Genomic DNA, 21,293 nt, shown 5'->3' on the forward strand with positions numbered 1-21,293 from the left:
TGCCTTTTGGCTGTTGTGGGTTGTAACTGAAAACTGGGAAGTGATGTCTGTGGTCCCTCGAGCTCTACGTGTTTACAGTGAGTACAACAGGACACACCTGATGCTGTGTCCCACCCGACCACCGCGGAAAGCACAGAGAGCTGCAGAGCAGTGCAGTGCTCCCACCAAACACACACTTCTGCAGTTTCCAAGGATTTATTATACAAAAATAAAGGTAAGATAAATGCGATTATCCATCCTTTCTAACCAGAAGAGGAGCGCTTCTCACCACTGACCTACAATTGTTATTTGAACAATGGAATGTTTAGCACTGCTACGTTAGTCCATGGGCCAAAATGCCTTTTTCCCTCTGCTGTCCAATATGGAAAGCCGGGCCTGGCAGGAGGGGCTGTAGGGAAGGAAGCACTGAAAAGAGCATTCAGGAGCCATGCAGCTCCGGCTTTGTGTCCCCAGCCCAGCTGTCACCCAGGAGGAATCTCACTGTGTCCCTCAGCCACGTGAACTGCAGCACTTCTGCTGCTCCTGTTCTGCTCCAGCATCTCCAGGACAGCTTCAGGGCATTTGGTGCCCACGTGCACTTACAGATAGATTGTGAAAGAGACAGATTTACTTAATAAATAAACACAAATAACGTGGCAGATATTAGCATGAGGTACAGCAATATTCTAAGGAAGGTTAAGATGCTGAGGACTTGGAGCTTCTGGCTGGCATTAGCTTGGCTTGGTATGGTGGAGTTATCTGCAAGCTTTTCGCTGGGCTCTCACTCAGTAACACCAACAGCGGCGCGGTTTGAAGTTCCTCGAAGGCGTATTGGCAGCGACGTACTCGGATGGATAAATGGGGTAACGTGGAGCACTGGGGGTGCTGGGTTCCAACAGCAGCTGGGCTGGGAGCCACACATCCCCGGTGCACAGCTGTCCTCGAGGCTCCTCGTCACTGCTGCGGAGGGTCATGCAGGGCTGAGCAGCTCAGGTCTGCTTTGGTTCAAGCCTTTACCTACAGCTCGGGGCACGCTTGGATCTTCATTGGAACACCAGGAAGGGGCAGCGGGGGCGGGCGGCCGGCGCCGGGGTGGCTGTGAGTGTGGGATGGGGCTCAGTCAGCCGACACCGGCAATGGGAGGAAGAGGATCGCCTTCTGCCCATAGTGAGTCCGCGGCCCCAGCTTGCTGTTCCCGTTTTTCTTCAGCCCGACGAACCAGTTCTTGTCTGCGTGCTTTTTGGAGATGTATGTGTTGTAATGGTTCTCCTCGAGCCTCTCAAGGAACAAGCACTCCTCGCCTGGTAGCTGCTGGAAAAGAGCCGTGGGGGGGCGGTGAGAGGGGTGCTGTGGGCAGGATGCAGCTCGGGGGCTGCTGCCCACTCCCTGTGCCCAGCACACGGTGCAGTATGGGCCTTGGCTCGGCTCCTGCCTCGCTCCTGCAGTCCCGTGCCCATAGCCCAGGAGTATGAGGAGCAAAGCAGCTCCTTGGAGAGGTTGAGAAGCCTACCTACAGGGATATGGGATGTGCACTTTGCTATAAATGGGTCTCAAAGACCTGGATTATTTTTGGTGACTCTGTGTCCTGCAGCTCCCGGACTCCAGATCGTAGAATCACAGAACCATTAAGGCTGGAAAAGACCTCTCAGACCCCCAACCCCAGCCCAGCCCACCGTGCCCACTGACCACGTCCCCATGTCGTGGAACAGCCCCAGGGATGGTGAATGCCCACTCCTCGGGTCCTGTACAGCACGCTGCAGCTTACCGAGCCATACAGGAGCCCGTTGGTGTCCATTGCCAGGTACTGCCCCGACGCTGTGCTCTTTATATAGACCTCGCCCACATCTTCCGCGCTGAGCTGGAGCTGAACTGGAAGTAAAAATAAAACAACAACAATAACATAAAAAGGAAAATGGGGAAATGGAAAAAGGGAAAGTGGCGAGAGGTAATGGCCCAGGTGCTAGGAAAGTGAGCAGGCTGTTTTTGTTCTGAATTACGAAGAGTTTAAGAGAAACGGTACAGAGTGTAATAAAAACATCTCCTGTGCCCTCCCCTTCAGAGGAACCCCACAGCCGTGTCTGGGGAAGCAAAGACCAATTTTTGCCTTATTTTACATCAAAGGGAGGGCAGCCTTTTGGTTAAGATGCTGGAATGGGACACAGGAAATTGGGGTTTTAATCCTGACTCTAATTTGCACATTTCCTGTGCGGTTTTGACAAGGCAGTTAAGGAGTGACGTATGAAGAAGTATTTCAGGACAGACAGACCTCAGGTACCGGCACTGAAGGGCACCTTTCTTTGCTGCCAGGCAGGGTTGGTGCCCTGGGTCATACGCCCGGCTGCTGGGTCCTCCTGTGAGCTGCAGAAGGGCAGCAGACAGAGGGAAGGCGCTGGTCCTCGTCCTGAGTTTGTAAGGCCAACTTGGTTCCTCCCAGTGCTCCTTCCTAACCAGATATGAGATCTGGATAACTGTAGATCCCGGTTATATTCCAGTAAGCACCCAGGGTATGGAGTAACAGGCTGTGCTGCTGAGCACCGTGAGCAGAGCAGGGCAGAATCCAGCGCCACTGCCTTGGGCTCCCACTTCCCAAATCCTCTCGAGCACTTTGGAAGTGCAGTGGCCCCCAGAGCTCAAAGCTCCCAGACAGAACACTCTGTGCCACTGTGTCATCGGTGTCACACAGCTGCTTTGTGCCTCATGTAGGTGGCTGCTAAGGAGGGGCACAGCCAGGGGAGCTGCTGGGGACCAGGTGCTGCTGCAGGTGGGCCAGGCCAGCCTTGTTCTTACCTCTTTTGGACTTCTGCATCCTGCAGGAACTTAATCAACACACAGGGGAAAGGGAAGGTACTGAAGATGAGAGGATGCTGCATGCAGAGCACACGGACACAACACGTTCAGCACGCCAAGCTCCAGCCCCTGATTCATGTATGAGAAGCAGAGCCGTGCTGCCCAAGGGCATCGCGTGTGCAGTGCCACTGCTGCCTGACCCAGGGACATGCAGAGATGCCATCAGATCAGATGTGATGGCTGCGGGTGTGCGCAGGGCTGCAGCTCCTCCCCCCTCTTCCAGCTGCCAGCTTGCCTGCATGCTGCAATTAACCCCTCAATTACATCCCCTGCGATTAGCACCCCTGCTGGCTGCCCTTCCTGGCTGTACCGCCACCTGCACGCCCGTGCCAGGCTGCTTCCTGCTGGTAAGGCTGACCAAGCAATGCAGGGCACGCAAGCAAGCAGGAGAGCCAAGCAGCCGGGCCGGTCCTTACTGTGCTGGTCGCTCCGGTCCCGCGTCCCGTCCACCTTGCCGTCCGGCAGGATCCGTAGGAAGTGGCCCCCGTTGCTGCAGTACAGGAGTTTGGGCTTCTTGTAGTTGCCCAGCGGCAGGCCGAAGCGCTCGGTCAGGGCGGTGAAGGTGGTTATCTCCCCCTCGGCCATGGCTCAGGCTGCGGGAGATGGGAGGTGTGAGCGGGGTGCTGAGCTGCCCGCGGGGCTGTGCTTATAGGGACGGGGAGGGATGGGGCCGGCGCAGGTGAATCACGCAGGTGCTGCTCCCGCTGGCGGCAGTGCTGCAGTCCCTCTAATTGTGTCGCAGTGAATTCTGTTTTCTTTCTGCTTTCTATTGACGCACACGCTAAAATTACACACTGGAAAACACGTTTGGAAACCACCCAATGTCTGATTGGAACCCGCAGGAGGCAGCAGCCCGGGTTAATGGCTCTCACCACTATTAGACCTTCCCGTCGTGGCTGAGACTAGAATTGCAGCACAGTCGGCACACTGCGTAGCAAGCATTGCTCTGTGCCGTGGTGCCCACCTGGCCCGGGCACGGAAACGCTGAGGGTCAGAACACAACTGAGGTAATTCAGGAGATAAGTGAGGGCGTAGGAGGCTTCCACTGCTCGGGCCTCGAGGGGAAATTTACCCACATAGTGATCGACTGTGCATGGAAAAAGGGAACTCTGAATCCAGACCACGTCATGGTTGTGCAGCCTTGCATCCCATCTGTAACAGAAAGCCAAGAGCCTGAGCTGAGACTGCACCTAAACCACCACGAAAATGCTGCCTTTCATAGGCATTGTTCTTTGGGCTTATAGAGAAGTGGACTGATGAACAAAGATAGGGCTCAGGTAAATCCGGTAATGTCTATTAAGTCAGAAAATGGCTTTAAATATAATTTATTCCCACAGCTATACTATGGGACTACACAGTCACTATTTGTATGTATTTAAAGACTGTGAAAACATCAGTTGAGCACTGAGTTGTGTTACAGCTGCATTGGGGCTGAGCTGGTGCCAGCTTGGTTCTTAGGAACAATTTCTCCTCCAAAGAGAGGTCAGGAGCAGCTATTCCTCCAAGCGGATCCCCAACTATGCAGAAGATAAAAATACGTGAAAGCGCCAATTTTTGTTTAAAGTTTTGATCACTAAGGACTGCAACCATGGAAATAAGACCTCACTGCTGTTGTTGAAAACATGCCCAGCCGTTGCAGCCTCTCTGGTCAGTTCCCAGGTTTTGACCCTTTCTTTCAGATGTGCCCCTTTAAGGTCTTGTAGCAGAAATGCTGAGTCACAGCTTGAAGCAGTGATGAAGCACCTGGTGTGAAGACAGGGCCAGCACAGGTGTATGCCATGTACGTGATGGAAGGGCTGGAGCCAGGATCCACCCCTTCCCAGACCTCATTTAAGGGTTAGGAGTGGGGGTGAGGGCATCTCACTGGAGATCCCTGCATACCTGAGGCCTTCTAAAGTTAAGTAGTGTTTCTTATTTTGCTTCTGTGCCCACAACTGTTGCATTTGAGCAAATCCCTACTTGCTGCAGCGTGAGTTCTTGCTGCTCTGCTGCCACTGCTGTGCTTTCCATTGTGTTACAGGTCTCCATCAGAACAGCAAGGGATATCTGAGAAGAAGCACTCTCTTCCCATGAGGCTGAGTTCTGTCTGGCAGCGCTCCTATCCTGTGCGGCACTCGGAGTGGTGCTGCAGGTGGGGCTGAGATGGCTCTGACTGCTGTGGGGTCAGAAGGTCCTGGCCAAGTGATGCTTCAAACTTTTCCCCACTGCCCTCTCTGCAGAACTGTGCTTATCGTGTTTCAGACATCACGTTGATTGGAACAGTGCCCAGGGAGCAGCACTGCATCAGATATGAGTTTCCCCAGCTGGTGCCTACTTAGCTCTGAGATCCAGCTCCCCCTCACTGCCCGTAGCCCTGAGCCTGCTCCAGACCCATTTTGATCTCAAAGCATTAACCTTCCTGCAAGGGACCCAACCCAAGTTTTACAGCCTCCTCCCCAGGTTCATACTTTACTTGTGGTGGTTCAGCTCCACACCAGCTACTGGGCTTCCCCTGGGCAGCAGCCTGCTTGCCACCCGCTGAGCTGGACAGGCTGCAGTGCTTTGCTGAACATTAATCAAGGCCAGCGGTGTTGTGCAATTTACTGGAAGTTACTCTTTCCTCCAACCCTTCTCAGAGGATGAAAGGCACCGGACGTCTCCTGGTGGGTGATAGAGGGAGCAGAAGAGCCCACCCCGCAGCCATGGGCTCTGTGCGGGGTCCCAGCACCACAGCTGACGTGCGTGAGGGCAGACTGGGTTGTGTTCCTTCTTCACTTGCAGGTCTGCACAGCCAGGAGCATCTACGGATAGCTTTAACAGAACAGCTCTGCTGGAAACATTGCCTTCACTTTCACGTATTTCCTTTAAGGTTTTGTTCTATTTTTAGGAGGTTCCCAATGCTCGCCAGCTGCCTTTGACTCCACAAGAAAAGCTGAATGAACACAATTTTCCACTTCTATTGTCTCTCCTTGCTAAATGCTGCTGCTGTTCTCAGACTTTTATGACTGTGCAGCTGCTATTCCACGCACAGTGCAGCTCCTGGCCCCGCTATTATACTTCTGGCGAGAAAACATCAGGTTTTTATGGAAACAACAAAAAAAAAAGCAAGCGTGCAAGAGAGAACCTGGACCTGAGTTAACACTGGGGGCCTTATTCCTGGGGGTAGAAGCCCAGCAAAATGGCTGGGCTCCAAAACTTCTTGGCTACTGCACTGCACACGCAATGCTTTCCTGTCCACCTCTCCGTGTCCTCCCCACTCCTTTCCCTTTAGACCCTTTCTGACCTCTTTGAATGGATTTGGTCTCTGTCAGTTGATATTCTGTACGTTGCATGAGAGGCCCTGTGGAGTCCTGCGGCTACAACAGGTACGGTATTGTAGAAGAACTCTGGCTTTCTTCCATGCGTTGCCCTGGTGGGTTCCTGCAGCCCTGGGGCTGATGGGTATGGCTTTAGGGAAATGCTGGGGGGATCCCAGAACTGCTGGAACCCGAAGAAGGAAAACTGCTTGGATAAAATGGGGATTTTATTCATTGTAAGTATTAGAGATTAACTGTGTGGGATGGATTTCCTCACCCTGGAATAAGGCTGTGATGAATGCAGGCAGGATTGGAGCTCAGCAGAGGTTTCCTTGTGCACAGGTGTCCCTTGGGTGGTAGTTGGACTCAGTGGTCATAGAGGTCTTTTCCAACCTTCATGATTCTGTAATCCTATCCCTACTTCACCTATAGAGAAGAGGAGCCCTTGAGCCCATGTATGCCCTGAGGACAAAATTGTGCCCATAGCTGAGAGTTCTGCTCAAGCCACATGAGATTTCCCTGCTTCTCCAGGCTGGGACTCAGTACAACATCTCAGCAAAGCAGCGGCATCCGTGGGGAGATAGGAAAACAAAGTGATGATCTGCTTTCTAATTGCCTGCTAGCCTTTCCTACCTCCCTGCCCACACCCTCCTGCAATCTGGTGATTAACTTAATTACAGCTGCAGCTCCTGGAGCCGGCCCAGCCTGGGAGGAGGAGCGGTGCCAGGAGGGTCTCACTCCCTGCAGCCTGCCTGGGCTCGGACCAGGAACATGGAGGTGGCTGTGAGCAGTGCTGGCTGTAGATGCAGATCCAATTGTCTCATGTGTGGGATTTAATTGTTAATCCCAGTGCACACCAGATGTGTGGGACCTGGTGTGTGGAAAGAATACTTTGGACAGAGAAGAACAAGGGCTCAGTTTCTCCAGCAAAGGGTGAGGGTGAAGGGAGAGAAGTTTTGCACACAGAGCATCAAAGGAGGAAAGTATAAAGGACAATGGAGTTCTCTACTGTGGGTAGGGGCAGTGCTGAGGGAGGAAGGGACTCCTCTCCTGGCAGGTCCCCGTGGCTGAGCTACAGTGCTCACTTTCCCACACTGGTGCTCAATGTTCTAAAGCAGCTCTGACTTGCAGTGGTTTTTAAGAAGCCCCTGGAGCTGACAGCTGGGCTCTGTGCCCCTCTTCCTGCCGTGGGTCTGGGTGTGCTCTGCTGCCTGGAGAAAGCAGCAGAGGAGGCCTGCAGGGCTGCTGCAGAGCAGGACAGGTAATGCAGGAGGGAGGGCAGCTGCAGTTCTGGAGTACTGGAGGTGAGGCTGGGTGATGCTGCCCAGCTCACAAATGTCACTGCTCCCCCTGCCACCCACAGCTGCTGTCCCTGTGAAATGTCAGACCGCAGAGCAGGGAGTGCTGAGGCTGTCTGGGCTCAGGTGTGGCTGCCCCATGGCTGCTGGCTCCCACCCCACACACCCACAGACAGACAGGCGGACAGACAGCAGTGCCAGCCCTGGGCAGGCTGCTCACGGCTTCCTTCTACTGCTCTCCTTACGCTGCTTTCCTCCAGCCCTTCTGCATCTCGCTCTCCCATCCCAGGTCTGCCCAGAAAAGCCATTTGCCTGACACCAAATGACAGAATCTTGCCCCCCAGATCTTGCACTATGCTATGCCCTCATGCCAAAGGGATAATGTGGTTCTTCTCTTGCGTTGCTTGGGGTGGGGCCAAGCATACCTCCATGATTCCAGGTACGGGCCTTATTGGTGCCCCCTCCATCACCCTGCTGTTTGCTGCCAGCTATGCCAAGCTCTCATCACCCACACAAATCCAGAACACTGGTGTGCTGCTGCTAATGAGGCATGTGGCTTAAGTGAGGAGTGAACTGCAGGAATTTGCCTATGCTGTCAGATGGGATGCTTCCTTCAGCTGCCTCTGTGAAGAGCAGCCCAGCTCAACCAAGGGATGGCTTTGGCTTCAAAATGGGGATTTGATTTTGGGTTCAGACTTGTGCTGTGTCCTTCACCAGAGAAGCAAAGGATGCCTGGAACTGAAGGTTTCATCTCCAGGCCAAGTGAAACTCCACATCCATACCCGTGGTTAACCGTCAGTAGACACATCATCACTCAGAAATCAAGCCTCAGTCTGTGCTGTTCCAAGGAAAATCACTTGGTCTCTGGGTTCACCATAAGCTCAGCAGTGATTTACTACCATAAAAACGCAAGGGCAGTTAATTATCTTCATTTCAAACTCATTGTATGATGACAATATGGCTTGTCAAGTTAAGTTCTGAGAAGAGCTGCCTGGAAGAGTTCTGCTCTGAGTTCTGCTGCTTAACATCTCTAACTGCAGCGTCCAGTAGCGATGGGTGCCCAAGTAAACAGCTTGGGCTGTGTTTTGCCATGGATGCTGTTGCTCAGTAACTTAACAGTGCAACAATTGCTGGAGATAATAATCGCTATTACCGGGAAAATCCTCCAATAAATAATAATTTTCTTATCTGCGTGACTTGAGAGCTGGAGGAATGCCATAGTGTGTGAAACCACAGTGCATGAGAACGTGCAAGGAGTGTTCCAAAGGAAAGATCCTTCTGCTCTGTTGGAGCAGGGCAAGCTCAGAGCTGACCCTCTATACATGTGGTTGAGAGGCTCTACAGGATAATCCTAACAGATTAATTAATGGGGGATAATGAACCGCTGCATTCAGCCGGTGAGCAGGAACCTCCATGTATTTCCTGCTGTTGTAGAGCAAGATATGGGGATGGATCAGTGGTTGGACTCAGATAATCTCAGAGGTCTTTTCCAACCTGAGTGATTCTATGGTATGTTGCTTCTTTGGCATGCAGTCTTTGAGCAGAATTTTGGGGGCTCTCAGTTCAGAACAGCCCACTGGGTGCCCAGGTGTCCATGTGCCACCCTCATTTCCAGTCAGAGGAGCACAGCTGACACATGGGACGTGTCAGCCCTTGGCAGAAGACCCAGACAGTAGCACACGAGGCACCTGTGAATGGAAGAGCTGGGCACCAATTTGTCCCCGTGAGACGTCTGCACGGCTGGCGATGACCGCAGCACCAAGGAAAACAGCCCTGCCCCGGCGCTGCTGCTCTCCCTAGCACAGCGTGGAGACAGCTGTGGTTTCTGACAGCCCGTCTGCCCTGTCTGATCCCTGCAAACACCAGCAGCCACAACAGCGCAGCGCAGGAGAGACAGCTGCAATTACAAACATCTGATGGAACCGAGCGCTTCGTGGAGCGCTGCCACCAGGTGCCACCCACGTGGGCTATTTGCAGCCTGGCCTGGCCAGAAGGCACGGGGACATCTGTGAGCTGGTGGTGGCCCGGCCCCGGGACACCTGCACGGGGTGAGGGGACACCACGGTGCCATGCTGGCCCTCAGAGAAGACCCAGCATAGCTGTGGTGGTGACAGAAGGTGGGGATGTCCCAGATCTTCAAGCCCACTGAACTGAGCCAAAAAAAATCAAAAGCAGTATGAATCCTACAGAAATTTAAGAATAATTTGTATGCAGCCTTCCCCTTGGAAACCTGCCTGGCCTGGGACACAAACAATCCTGTATCAACACAGCTTTGGGCACAGGAAAGGGCTCATCCAAGCAACGCCAGTCCCAAACCACCCGATGCCGCCTGCCCTGTGCCCACATGTATCCTGATGGCTGCAGTTCCCCAACGTGAGAGCCACCACCCGCAGCACTGACCCCACAGCGCTCCTCTGCCCCCATCAGCTCCATTCAGAACTTAAATATAAAGGGAGATGGACGTCCCAATGGAGAACGCGCCCATCTGAGCGCTCCTGTCTGCAAGGCGCGCCGCTATGAGCGAACACAACGCAGAGCTCACCCAGTGCAGTGCAGGCTCTGAGTTGTGGTGGTGAAGATCTCCCCCTCCTGTCCGCCTGGAGCGCGGGGCTGGGAGCGAGGAGGGGAATGCTGGGCTGGGGGCTGCTGCCCTGTGCTCACCCCAACCGCGGGGCCTGCGGGTGCTGCAGGGCTGGGGTCAGTGCTGGAGCACTGCGCACCTGGTGTAGAAATAGAAGCTGAGGCAGAAAGAAGGACACTGCGGGGACTCACCCAGAGGTGGGACCGTCTGCCTGCTAATGCCAGAGGCGTGGGAAGAAAAGTCCCAAGGTTAAGGCTGACGCCCAGATTTCTCCTCTCGGAGCACGGCTCTAAATTAAGAAGTGGGAACAAATGTTCTGAGCACCAGAAGGCTGTGAGTCACGCACGGCCCTGCGTCTAGACTGCTGTGGGCAAAGAGCAAACCTTAGGGAGGGCAACGCCACACCAGGATGAGTCTGAGGAGACCGATGGCTTGGGGATGTCACCCTGCAGGTCAGCAGACAGCCCCTCTCTGCAGCAGCCCTGGGAGGAAAATCTCTTTTCTGCCTCTTTTCTGATTCTCGGCCTTCCCAGGGCTGCACAGTGCTGTCTCGTGCATTTGGGTTACGGGGACCACAGCCGGAAAATTGCCATTTTGTGGTTGGTTTGACCTGCAGCCACCTGCCAGCAGCACCTCCCCACCTTGGGGAAGGGCTGAACTAACGGGAAGGTGAGGAACGTCCTGGGAGGAGCAGTTCAAAGCATTTCTGTGGCTTCTCCTGCCCGTGTTCTGCAGCAGGGCTGTATGGATGGGAAGGGCTTGCTGCTGTCGTGCTCTCTCCCTCCGTGTGATGGGATTCCTTTCATGCCACTCAGTTTTCCTGCTTTCTTCCATGACTGTGTGTGCCACCGTGTGTCTGTAACAGGCAACTTTAATCCCCTCTGCTCTCCTCTCACTTTATCTGTGCCCCTGCTGGCAGCCCTCCGCTGGGTGCAGTTTCTCAGGGTGATTTTATTCCTCTTCAGGTGCCTCTGTCTCATCCTGGGGAGGGCTCAGGACAGTTTGGAAAAGAACAGAACAGAGGGGCTGTGCTGAAAGCCCAGGTCTGAAAATCCAGACAATTATCAGCCCTTTTCTGCCCCTTTGAGCAGCTGGGGAAAGAAACCATTCTGTTATATGAGCTTTAGGAAAGAGAAGGGCCTGGTGCTAACTGCGTGTCCGGAGCTCCCTGCACCCTGCACACAGTGCCCGCAGCCTGCAGCCATCCTGCCGTCCTGCACTGGGGCACTGCTCTGCAGGGCTGCAGGATCCGCTGCTGTCTGCCCCCGCAGCATTAACAGAGGGGACACAGATGTTGGATGCAAGGTAAAAAGCACTGACTGCTCTTACTGAGGAACACTGAGTCAGGCTGCTCTCTTGTTTAACGAGTGGAGAGGAAGGGAGAATTGTTGCATTCATTCAGGCTGCGCTGCACACTGGGGCAGAGATAACATGACAGAGCAGCGGTGCCTCTCTCTCTTGCTAAACTGGTTTTCAGCGAATTCTTCTGCAGTTTTCTATTGTGAGTGGCTTAAAAAGCAGAGCCAGCCAGGCCTGCAGCACAGGCGATAATCAGCGGCGCGCAGTTACACAAAATGAATGTGGGATTTCTAAAGCTGGCCCAGCCGTGAGCCTTAGCAGCCCCTGTGCTGTGCCAGAGGGCAGTGCCAGCTGTGCCCCTCCTCCCTGCACTCCCAGACAGGTGCTGCAGGACACAGCACGAGTGCTGGCGTGCCCCGTACCACACCTGGGCGGGGGTTTCTCTGTCAGTCCATCAGTGCCCCAGGACCTATCAGTCCTCAGTGCATTTCGGGTGCAGTGTGTTCCTGTGAAGGAGCTGGGATCTGCAGGTGGGAGGGGATCCCCATGCTTTCAGCCCTGCAGGTCTGCCTGAGTACAATGGCACTGCTGGTATTCTGCTTGTGAAACCCAGCCAAGGCTTTACCCAGTCCTCTCGGGTTGCAGGCTGGAGGTGGTCTGACCTATGGCTAAAGACCATCTTTTGGGTTGATCTGTGGCTAAGGACCATCTTTCTCCACTGTTCTTTGCAACCTCTTATTCCCGAGCCCTCATTCAGAGAGGTGTCTATTCTTCTCATCTAAACTCCTGCCATTTTGAGGGTCATGAAATTAAGGACGATTAAAGAGGGTTGTTTAATGCAGGAGGCAAATGCTGTTGGCATTACTGCAGTGGTGCTCCTGGAGTTGCAGACAGGAAGGAGCAGCTCCTGCAGCAGGTGGTGCTGCAGTGAGGCAGAGGTCGCTGTGCACCATGGCAGCTTTGCTCTGGTGCAGGTGGCATCTACTGCCTCTGCAGGGGGAGGTGGCACCGGGCACATGGGAAGGGCCTGAGGAACACACGGCCCTGCTGAGGCACAGCCTGGGATGCTCGGAGAGCATGAGCTGGGGACTGATGTCAGCACCCACCAACAGTTATTGCCCCATCACAGGGAAAGTGGGTGATGATCTCCTCATTGAAAAGTTGCAATTTTCTCTAATGAATCCCCTAAAGTGAGGCTTATTTCCTGCAGAAATGGGCCTGTTTGTGGCTCTGGATTGCAATGTCTCCTGAAAATCCTTTTTCCTGCCTCCTCCCACAGACTGTCATGCAGCTATGGACTTCTTGAGAAATGGATGGAAGCATTTGCCATTTGGTTACCCAACCACGGCACTAAGGGCCTCGTGCAGCCCCACGAGCTGCTGGAAATGGGGCTGAAAGGGGATTGCTTCCTGCAGGAAGCCAGAACACTGCTTCTCCCACGAGCTCTGGAATTTTCCCTGCGATGGGTGCACACAGCGTGTGCATGGGAGTGGAAAATGCAGATGTGCACCAGCAGCACTGCTGGGGCTGCACAGAGAAATACCCACTCCAGGTGAGCCATGCTCTGTGTCACAGCTCTTCCAGGAGGAAAATCCCCATCTTTCTCACCGAGGGAAGAAAAGGACCTTTCTAATGGCTGAGCTCTTTCATTTATCTTCACCATCGTTATTATTTATTTTCTGACTTGGCATCAGAAGAGAAAGCAAATATTCAAAAGGATCAGATTTTGATCTGCTCTGTGAATGCATCATCAGAAGTACATTGAAACAAGAGGAGGCAGACTGAGATGAACCTGCAGGGCTGCTATCCCTATGGCTGGCACTGTGAACTGTATCTGCTGCCCATGCCAGACCAAAGAAGCCCAATACAAAGAAAATACACCCTCAGCTCTGATCGCCCTGCCTGGGCACACCGGGTGCTGTGCACCTCCTCCATGCTCCCCCCCTTGCTGCTCCCCACTGTATTTGTGAGCATTTTAGCTTGCTCATGCCAGTTGGCACAGAGGAAAATTCATATAAAGCAAGTGCAGAGAGAGCTGAGCACCAACACTGCTGTAATGGGAGATGCAGCCCCAGGGCTGGGGAAGCAGTGGCAGCAGCAGAGCCGCATCACTGCTGGGGAAACAGCACGGAAGGTGCCGTTGTGGCCAGCTGTGTGATGAGCTGCTGGGGTGGGGGGAAGACCGAGGTCTTGGGAGTGGGAGGAAGGCCAGACTCATTCGGGGAGCTCGGGAGGGGAGGGGGAGGCTCTCTCCCCTGGGCAGGGTGGGGCTGGAAGGGGAGGTTATCCAAAGGGCTGGGGCTGGCTGAGGCCACCCTGGACCCGAACTGCGGTCAGCCCCAACCCAAGTCTGTTCTGCACACTGAGCAGTGTCCAGAGGGAGCTGTGCTGACCCCGTTTTGCAGGGAGAACATTAAGGCATTGTGCTGCTTATCACTGCCAAGCCAAGTGCTGCAATTGGGAACCAATTAAAGTCCAGACTCGTGTTTGTGCATGCAGAGCTTCCCTGTGGCTCAGGCAGTTGCTGTTGGGTCACCGGGGATCTGGGTCCAACTGCCACCCATCACTGTGTCACCAACAGCACGTGGGGCAATGGGACCTGGGGCTCTGCCCAGGACATTTCTACTAAGGAAATTATTATTAATTTTTTTTTTCTACTTTTATTGTTTTAAACCATTTTTTCTAGTGCCACATTGCTTAAACAAATTTCCTATTTGGGATAGTCCTAATATTAGGTTTTGCAAAATAAAACATTTAAAACATTTGGATTCAAATTCAGATACAATTTTCAAGCCACAGCTTCCAGTTAATTTGCAGTCATTTTGAAACTGCAATGAAACTCACATTGTTTTGAACCCCTCCATTCTCCCAGTGGCAGCAGCCCAATGACACCTGCAAGGTTTGGGGGGTTTTGGCCCATTTAGGCGAGGAAATAGCACATCCAAAATCCTATTGTCTCTGCAGAAGGAACCTGCCTCCTCTTCCCCCCTCCTGGCCCACGTGTGCCCTTGTGGAGCCCCCTCAGGCCCTGCTCCGGTCCCCACATCCCACGGGGGTGTGAGCATCAGGTGGGGAACCCCAGCTAGGAGCACACTGACAGCGCCTGAGCACCCGGGCCCCTCCCCGCCCTTCCGTACCGCGCCCGTGGCTTCGGGGGATGCTTCTGGTGCTGCCCGGTGAGATGGGGAAGGGGACGAGGATGTAGATGGGGATGGGATGGGATGGGATGGGGATGGGATGCTCGCTGCCCGCCGCCCCGCCCGCAGCCCGGGGCAGCCACATCCCCGCCCGGGGCCGCACGCAGCATCCCGGGTAACGTACCGCCCGCACGGTCCCGCGGAGGAGCTGCCGCCGCCGGGCTGAGCCTTTGGCTGATGTCAGAACGACAGGGAGACAGGGAAAAAATAGAGGGGGGGGGGGGGGGAGAACAGAAAAAAAAATCGGCCGAGCCTATTGGCGAGGAGCTGCGGTGGGAGGGGACGGACGGACCGCACGGCCGCGTCGGGCTCAGCGGGCACCGCTGCTACTGCCGCCCCCCCGGGGCTGAGCCCGGCGGGCACACGGAGGGCACCCAGCGGGCAGGCGGCCCCGGGCCAGCGGCGGCTGCTGCTGCTGCGAGCATCCCGTGGCCAAAGAGACCAAAGCGGATCGGGGCTTGCAAGGCTTTTCAGCGGTGGGAAATGGGCCCGAGGGAGCCGCGCCCGATGCGGGCTTTGTGCGTGGCTGCTGTGGGTAAAGGAGCGAGCGCAGAGCTTGGCCCGCCGCCCCCGCTGCTGCTGGAGCGTCGTTCAGCCGCGGGTATCGCGCTCAGGGCAGTGCCACACGGCGTCCGTGCGTTTGTGCTGCCCATCCGGGTCCGGGTCCGAAGCCGTCTGAGCAGAGCCCGGGCGGTTGGTCACAACCGCCGCAGATGGCGGCAGGTGGGGGGGCTGGCAGTGCCCCGATGCGGCCCGAGCCCCGCGCTGCCCCCCGGCTCGGGCATAGCCACGGCAGTGCTGCTCCTGCCCGTGCCGAGGGGAAGGAGCCCTCACCTCCCTGCCCCAACGGCTCTGCTGCGTGAGTGCCGTAAACAATGCGCGTTTCTTGGGGTTGCTTAGAGGTGCAGTAAACAATTAACTACAGAGCTGCTTTCTGCCGTGCGGAAGCAGAGGGGTTCCGAGCAGCGCACAGGCAGTCGGTGCTGCTCTTCTCCCAGACCAGAAGCGAGCTGCAGTGGCAAAGCTTTCTGCAAGGCTGCTGTCGAAGGAGCCCCCTGAGATGCCCCCGGTCCGGGGCGGGGGCTCATTGCTCACCTTGCAGCTGCGTTGCTAAGCACAGAAATGCCTCCTGCCTCCCTCCCTGTCCTCAGCCCCTGAGTCCAAAAAGAAGAAAACAAACCCCTGATCATTCCCCTGGCTGCGCACGCCCGGCTGAGCCCACAGAATTTCTGGGAGCTTGAGAACCACAAAAGCCCATTGCAGACCATTTTGGAAGAGGCTGCAATGCCCACGGTGAGGCTGTGTGCCCGCAGGGGCCGTACTCCATGTGCACTGCTGGGTCGGGATGTGCAGTGCTGTGCTGCTGGTCATCCTGCCCTCACCCCACTGCCCGCAGCCATGCCCGCACACCCACGCTCACACACTCACAGCAGGAAGGGCTCCAAGGAGAAGCAGTGTCCTCAGACCGGCACCATCATTGGGGTGGTGATGCTTTCCGGGCAAACTCCAGCTGTGTCCGGCATGTGTGGGGCTGGGATGGCGCTGCTGTCACTGGGGCTGCTGCACTGCACCCACACAAGACAAGGAAGTATGGATAATCCTTAGCCTTGCTATTTTTTCCCCTCTCATGTGATCTTGTTTTTGGACTGCTATTTTGGGGCTGGCCTCCAGCCCAGGTGAAAGACAAGGACTGAATGCAGCCTCCCACCCTGCGCCCAGCGCGCGCCAGGGCCTCTGCCTGCTGCCTGGGCGCTGGGCACAGCCCTGCTGCTGGTGCTGTTACAGGTCCTGTGCTCGCTCCCCTCTGTATCTCTTGCTGCAAAGCCTTTTTTGTCCCCAGACATCTCGGGATGATGGCAAACAGGCTGCAATGGGTTTGCGATACCCAATGGCCCCATCCCACAGTCCCCCCTGCCCATCCCCGTGGGCTCAGGCTGGGATTCATTGCAGCACCAGATCTGTAGGCTCCCCAGCAATGTTAGACCTTTCTCTGTCCTTTTCCCCACAGACGCAGCCTGCCAGGAAGCTGACAGGAGATAAGTTAAAAAAAAAAAAAAAAGCTGGCAGCTTGCAGCAGCTTTGACATTAAGTGATGCCAGGCCCAACCCTGCGCGTTGCTCCTCATCCCCCTAGTGAGGGCTGTGGGTATCCCACTGTGCCTGGAGGAGGTGGGGGGCATGGCCAGGGGCAGGAGGGGGCTGTGGGGTTCCCTACTTCTTGGGTGAAGCCAGACCCACTCACGGCCCATCTGTGCCATGGGGCCTCCTCTGGGGCTGTGTCCTTGGGGACATCGTAGGACCATGGCACTGGCAGGGATAAAGCTGTGCTTGTCCCAGCTGTGTCTTTCGGCCCTCTGGATGGGAGCCCAGTGGTGGCATCAAGGAGCCAATATCCTTTTCCTGCCATCATCACAGTGAGTGCTGGGAGGTGCGATGTTGTCGTGGCATATTGGGTCACCTAAACTGTGTCTTTGCATAAAGAAAACTCACAAGAAGTTCCTATGTTGATGTTCCAGAGGTACCCAAGCAATGGAGATGATCTCCAGTGGGGACTTCACTCGATGCAAAGCCAACCTAGGGCAGGGACAAGAGGCCATGGGCTTCTTGCAGCTGGGAGGGAGTGTGCACACAGCCACACCTTTACCCCAATGGAACCTGAGCTTCCTTCTGCACAGAAACTCTCCCAGCACAGCTGAGACGAAGCAGGTCAGCTGCCAGCACCAGGCAGGCAGTGCAAACAGCGGGGGTGGGGGGAGGACGGGACCAATGATGGGAAACTTCAGCTGGAGGTGTGCCTCAGCTGGCAGTGGAAGGGGTCATCCCAGGTGCATGTGAGATAACTGAAAAATTAAGGTCTGAAAAACTCTTTTTTTTTTTTTTTTTTTTTTTCAGGCCGTTTTGCAGCCTTTAGCTGGCACATGAAATGCTTCTCTTTTTTTCCTGTTTCCCATTAATCATTTTGGTACAAAGTAAGGAATTCCTCTGTGGCACTTTTGGGGGAGCCACGAAATTGTACTGCATGAACAGCACCAGGGAGAGAGCTTCTCTTCTGTGCTGCCTGAAAATTAGGCTGTTTGTAATCACAATATATAACCCAAAGATGCTATTAATGCAGCTGTCTCCTTCAGAACAGTTGCAAGATGTGGGCTTGGGAGCATAGCAACCACTTCATAAAGGTAATAAAGATCTTAGAAAAGGGAGGGATGGATAAGTTGGCTAAGGAGGGAACTACTGGGGGCAAGAAATAAGGGTCAGAGGGATGCAGACAGAGCTGTCTGCTATGTTTCGGTGAGCTGTGCAGGAAGCCTCCCTGAAGACACCTGTCCTTGCTGTGTGGCCTTGTGCTGCTGCTGCTGCAGGCAGGAGAGCACTGAGCCCGTGGGCTCCTTTGGGATGCAGCTGGGAGCGTGTCCATCTGTCTGTTTGCCCACCATCTATGTCTGCCCATCTATCTGTCTGTCCATTTGTCTGCCCATCTATCTGCCTGTCTCTCCATCCATCTGCCTATCTGTCTGTCTGTCTGTCCACCCATCCATCCATCTGCCCACCCTCCTGTCCTCCCCGGGGCCGGTGGTGGCCCATTTCACGGCCCGGAGCGCAGCCCGGGGCCGCTGCGGAGCCGGGAGGGAGAATTGGAAGCAGCGGAGCCGCCAGAGGGCGCCGAGGGCTGCGGGCGGTGCGGGGCTGCAGCGGCGCGCAGCGAGGAGTGGGGGGCACTGCTGGTGCTGCTGCGGGACGGGATGCAGGTGAGGGATGCAGCGGCAGCCGCTGGGGGAGCACCGCCGCTGGCGGGCACTACGGCCGGCACTACAGCCGGCGCTGGGCACCTCCGCCTCCGCGCACACCGTCACTCCGACCTGCAGGTGCAGTCGGGCCTTTTTGCCTTCAGGTTGCAGCTGAGATAATTAGGAAGGAATGCAAGACAGACAGGAAGACTGTTTCTCATTAAGACCCTCATTCTCCCTGATTTCTGTCAGTTCCAGCCGCTCTTCAGAGCAGACGCGCAGCAGAGCAGTTCTGTTGGCTGCTCTGTGCTCCTGCACACCGCTTTTGGTGCTGACTTATTTCCAGGATCGCTGCAGCCCTTCACGGTCGCCGTTTCCCAGGACTGAGCTCACTCTCCTGAAGAATGACTCCGGCCTCTGTTTCCTAAGGGATGACCTGAGATGTTAGAACAAATGCCGTTTCCTTGCTCTCAGTGCTAGGACAGAGTCAGGAGCTGAATCCCAGAGGACTCTCCCGGATACAGCAACCGTAGGAGGAATCTGCTGCTGTAATTGCATTTCTGGGGCATCGGGCATTTTCTGATTCATTTAATACGTGCCATGTTGCATTTGTTACAGATCAGACACACAACAGGAGCCCTATTACCTTAGAAGCACGGCTATTATTGAGTACTGACTTAATTAGGGATCAGGCTGGTTTGACAGAACCCATCCTGCCCAGTCTCCCACTGCTGGGCGTTGTGTCCTCCTTCCAGCCCCGGTTCACTGCCCAGCACCAGGCAGAGGGGCCATCGCTGCTGGTACCCCCCGACCCATCTGCTTTCCCACATGGCCCATGGTGTTCCCAGACCCCCAGACTTACTGCTGGGTGGCAGTGGAGCTCAGCCCACCCCCGGCTCGGCTCACCCACCTGGCTGTGAGTTCCCCTGGCAGGGACGTGGTGCACTGTGCAGTTCCTGCTTCTGTAGTTTTCCACGGCTGCCATTGTTTACACGGAGCACCCAAGGTAAGGCTGTAGCTGGTATCTGCTCATTATCATCACTTTCCTCTTTCCTCTGATTGTTATGTGGTTTCCATGGTTTTTGTAGCTGGAAGCAAAGACAGCGCGACTTTCCTCCCTTTTGGGAAAGCACTTTTTGTTCTCCTGAATGGTGTCAGTTGTGGCAACGGTGGCTGAAGGGACGGGGAAAAGTCCCATTTGCGCGCAGCAACATTTCTCCTTCCTCCTTTGGCCTCAGGAAGGCCACAGCAGCAGTGTCAGTGGGGCTGTGCTGGCGGTCCCACAGATGTAGGGGGGAGTGTAGGAGTTGGCCTTACTGCAGTGTGGGATTTTCTGATCTGAACCTCAGGAGGAAAAGAAATGGGGCTCAGTGCGTACCTCATGGACACCTCACTGCGCCCCATCACCAGGAATCCCATATTTTGTCTTTGTCAGCTCAGCTGTTGGCGCACGGCGTCAGCCTGGGCTGTGGCACAAAGCAGTGCTGGCTATGGGCCGCTCTCCCGGAGCACAGGGGCACCCCGGGCCGGCACAAAGAAATCTCTGTCCGTCCCTGTGACGGCATCCCGCAATTAACCCCGAGCACCGCAGCGTGCCCCTGCCCTGCACCCAGTGCCCTCCTGCAGCCCTGCCCCATCGCTGCCCCATCTGGGAGGGGGGTCCTGCTGGGGGTCCCAGTGGTGTGGGGAAGCTGCAGTGCAGCGTCACACCAGGAAATATGAGCTGGATGAGGAACTTGCTTGCTTCCAGAAGAAGTGGTAAAAATAAAACAGACCCAAACACTGGGTTTTATTGCATCAAATTATTTTTTAAGCAGTGCGTGCCCAGAGAACAGCAATGTTTGGTGCCAGGAAGGGACGTGTGGGTGCTGCAGGTATTTCCAGGGCGGGCTGCTGCAGCCCGGGTTCCGTGTCCGGCACTGCTCTGCAGGGCGGGATGGCTGTGTGCCCACGTACCCGCGTGGGGAAATGCAATTAAGAAATATTCTTTATTCAATTTGCTGCTGGCCTTCCTGCAGATCGCATTATTGAAAGATGAATTCAATTTCAAAATCGTTTTTAAAATCTTCGGGTTTGTTCTTTTTAATGATTTCCCCCCCCCCCCATTTTTCTTACGTAAAGTCACAGGAAAACCTCATTGCGGTTAATAAACCCTAATGAGCACAAAAAGTAATGATAGGAAAATGAAGACGATGGGAAAGAACACAAGTGATGCTGGGCCAGGGCTGCAGAAAACACAGCCCCTCGGCCTGAGCTGCCGGCAGACAGCAGTCCAGCTGCTCCATGAACAGCACCATTGCAGGAGCTGCACACGATGCGCTCCCCCCCTCCCGGCTGCAGCCCCTCACTCACAGTGTGCCCTCCTACCACTGCGGGACGGAGCAGGGAGCGTGCAGCCAGGGCTGGGAGCAGCCCCACGGGTGGGAGCCGCTGCTGCCCTGCAGACTGAGCGCCGCTGTGCCCATCTCCAGGGGTGGCTGCAGGGCTCTGCACTCACTGCGCGGTTTCAGTAGTAAACCAAATTGTTCCCAATCTCCTTATCTTATCTGCAGGTTCCAAGGGCATGTCCTCTGCACGCCGCCTGGAAACACACCCCGCACGGCGGCGGCTGTCCTGCGGCAGGGCTGGCACGAGGAGGCAGATCTGCTTACCGCTCCCATTCCCCGGAGGCTGGATGTGCTGAGATGTGCTGTGCGGTGGGAGGGCACCTCGGCGCAGTGACCTTGGATGGGCAAATGCACCTGTAAAAACAGCAGAGGTGGTGAGGAGAGGTTGGTCCTCCTGCTCCCACACTGCAGGCAGCTGCATGTCCCCAGGAAGTGCGCATCTGGGCACCCCCACATCTATACTGCTACCCCTGCATCTCTGTACACCCACACATCTGTACACCTGCACATCTGGACTACTGCACCATTGGCTCTGACGTCTCCATGCAGGGCTCCATAGCATATGGAAGCACATAGGGCAGGTATGAGGGTTTCGTTGATTTTCCCCTTTCCCTTGGCCAATCTGGTGCAATTTGGTGCTCACTGCAGTAACTCCAGCCCACACTGCTCACCAGGTGCACGTGGAGCTGTCCTGGGCTGCTGGCAG

The 21,293-nt window shown here is 55.3% G+C and overlaps 1 protein-coding gene and 1 long non-coding RNA gene across 11 annotated transcripts; one reads left to right on the plus strand and one right to left on the minus strand.

Annotated features, from left to right (window-relative positions):
• Positions 1-179: 179 nt before the first annotated feature.
• On the minus strand, positions 180-16,049 carry FGF1 (fibroblast growth factor 1). Of its 10 annotated transcripts, none has more exons than XM_046900309.1 (6): positions 15,905-16,049; positions 15,572-15,630; positions 10,172-10,269; positions 3,243-3,419; positions 1,745-1,848; positions 180-1,287 (listed from the first exon to the last, which is right to left on the minus strand). In XM_046900309.1, exons 4-6 carry the CDS (start codon positions 3,409-3,411, stop codon positions 1,096-1,098), a joined length of 465 nt encoding a protein of 154 aa, XP_046756265.1. In that variant the 5' UTR covers positions 3,412-3,419; positions 10,172-10,269; positions 15,572-15,630; positions 15,905-16,049; the 3' UTR covers positions 180-1,095. The 10 variants fall into 10 exon arrangements, with proteins under 10 accessions (XP_046756265.1, XP_040502790.1, XP_040502791.1 ...); XM_040646856.2 differs by having other exon boundaries at positions 180-1,290; XM_040646857.2 differs by lacking the exon at positions 15,572-15,630 and having other exon boundaries at positions 180-1,290.
• Positions 4,680-21,283, plus strand: LOC121106695. The gene is made up of 3 exons (XR_006931392.1): positions 4,680-4,722; positions 4,847-14,455; positions 20,753-21,283. It is a non-coding gene; the product is annotated as an uncharacterized LOC121106695 (long non-coding RNA).
• The last annotated feature ends 10 nt before the right edge of the window (positions 21,284-21,293 follow it).

The sequence above is a fragment of the Gallus gallus genome, chromosome 13 (genome assembly GCF_016699485.2).
Source record: "Gallus gallus isolate bGalGal1 chromosome 13, bGalGal1.mat.broiler.GRCg7b, whole genome shotgun sequence".
Lineage (NCBI taxonomy): Eukaryota > Metazoa > Chordata > Aves > Galliformes > Phasianidae > Gallus > Gallus gallus.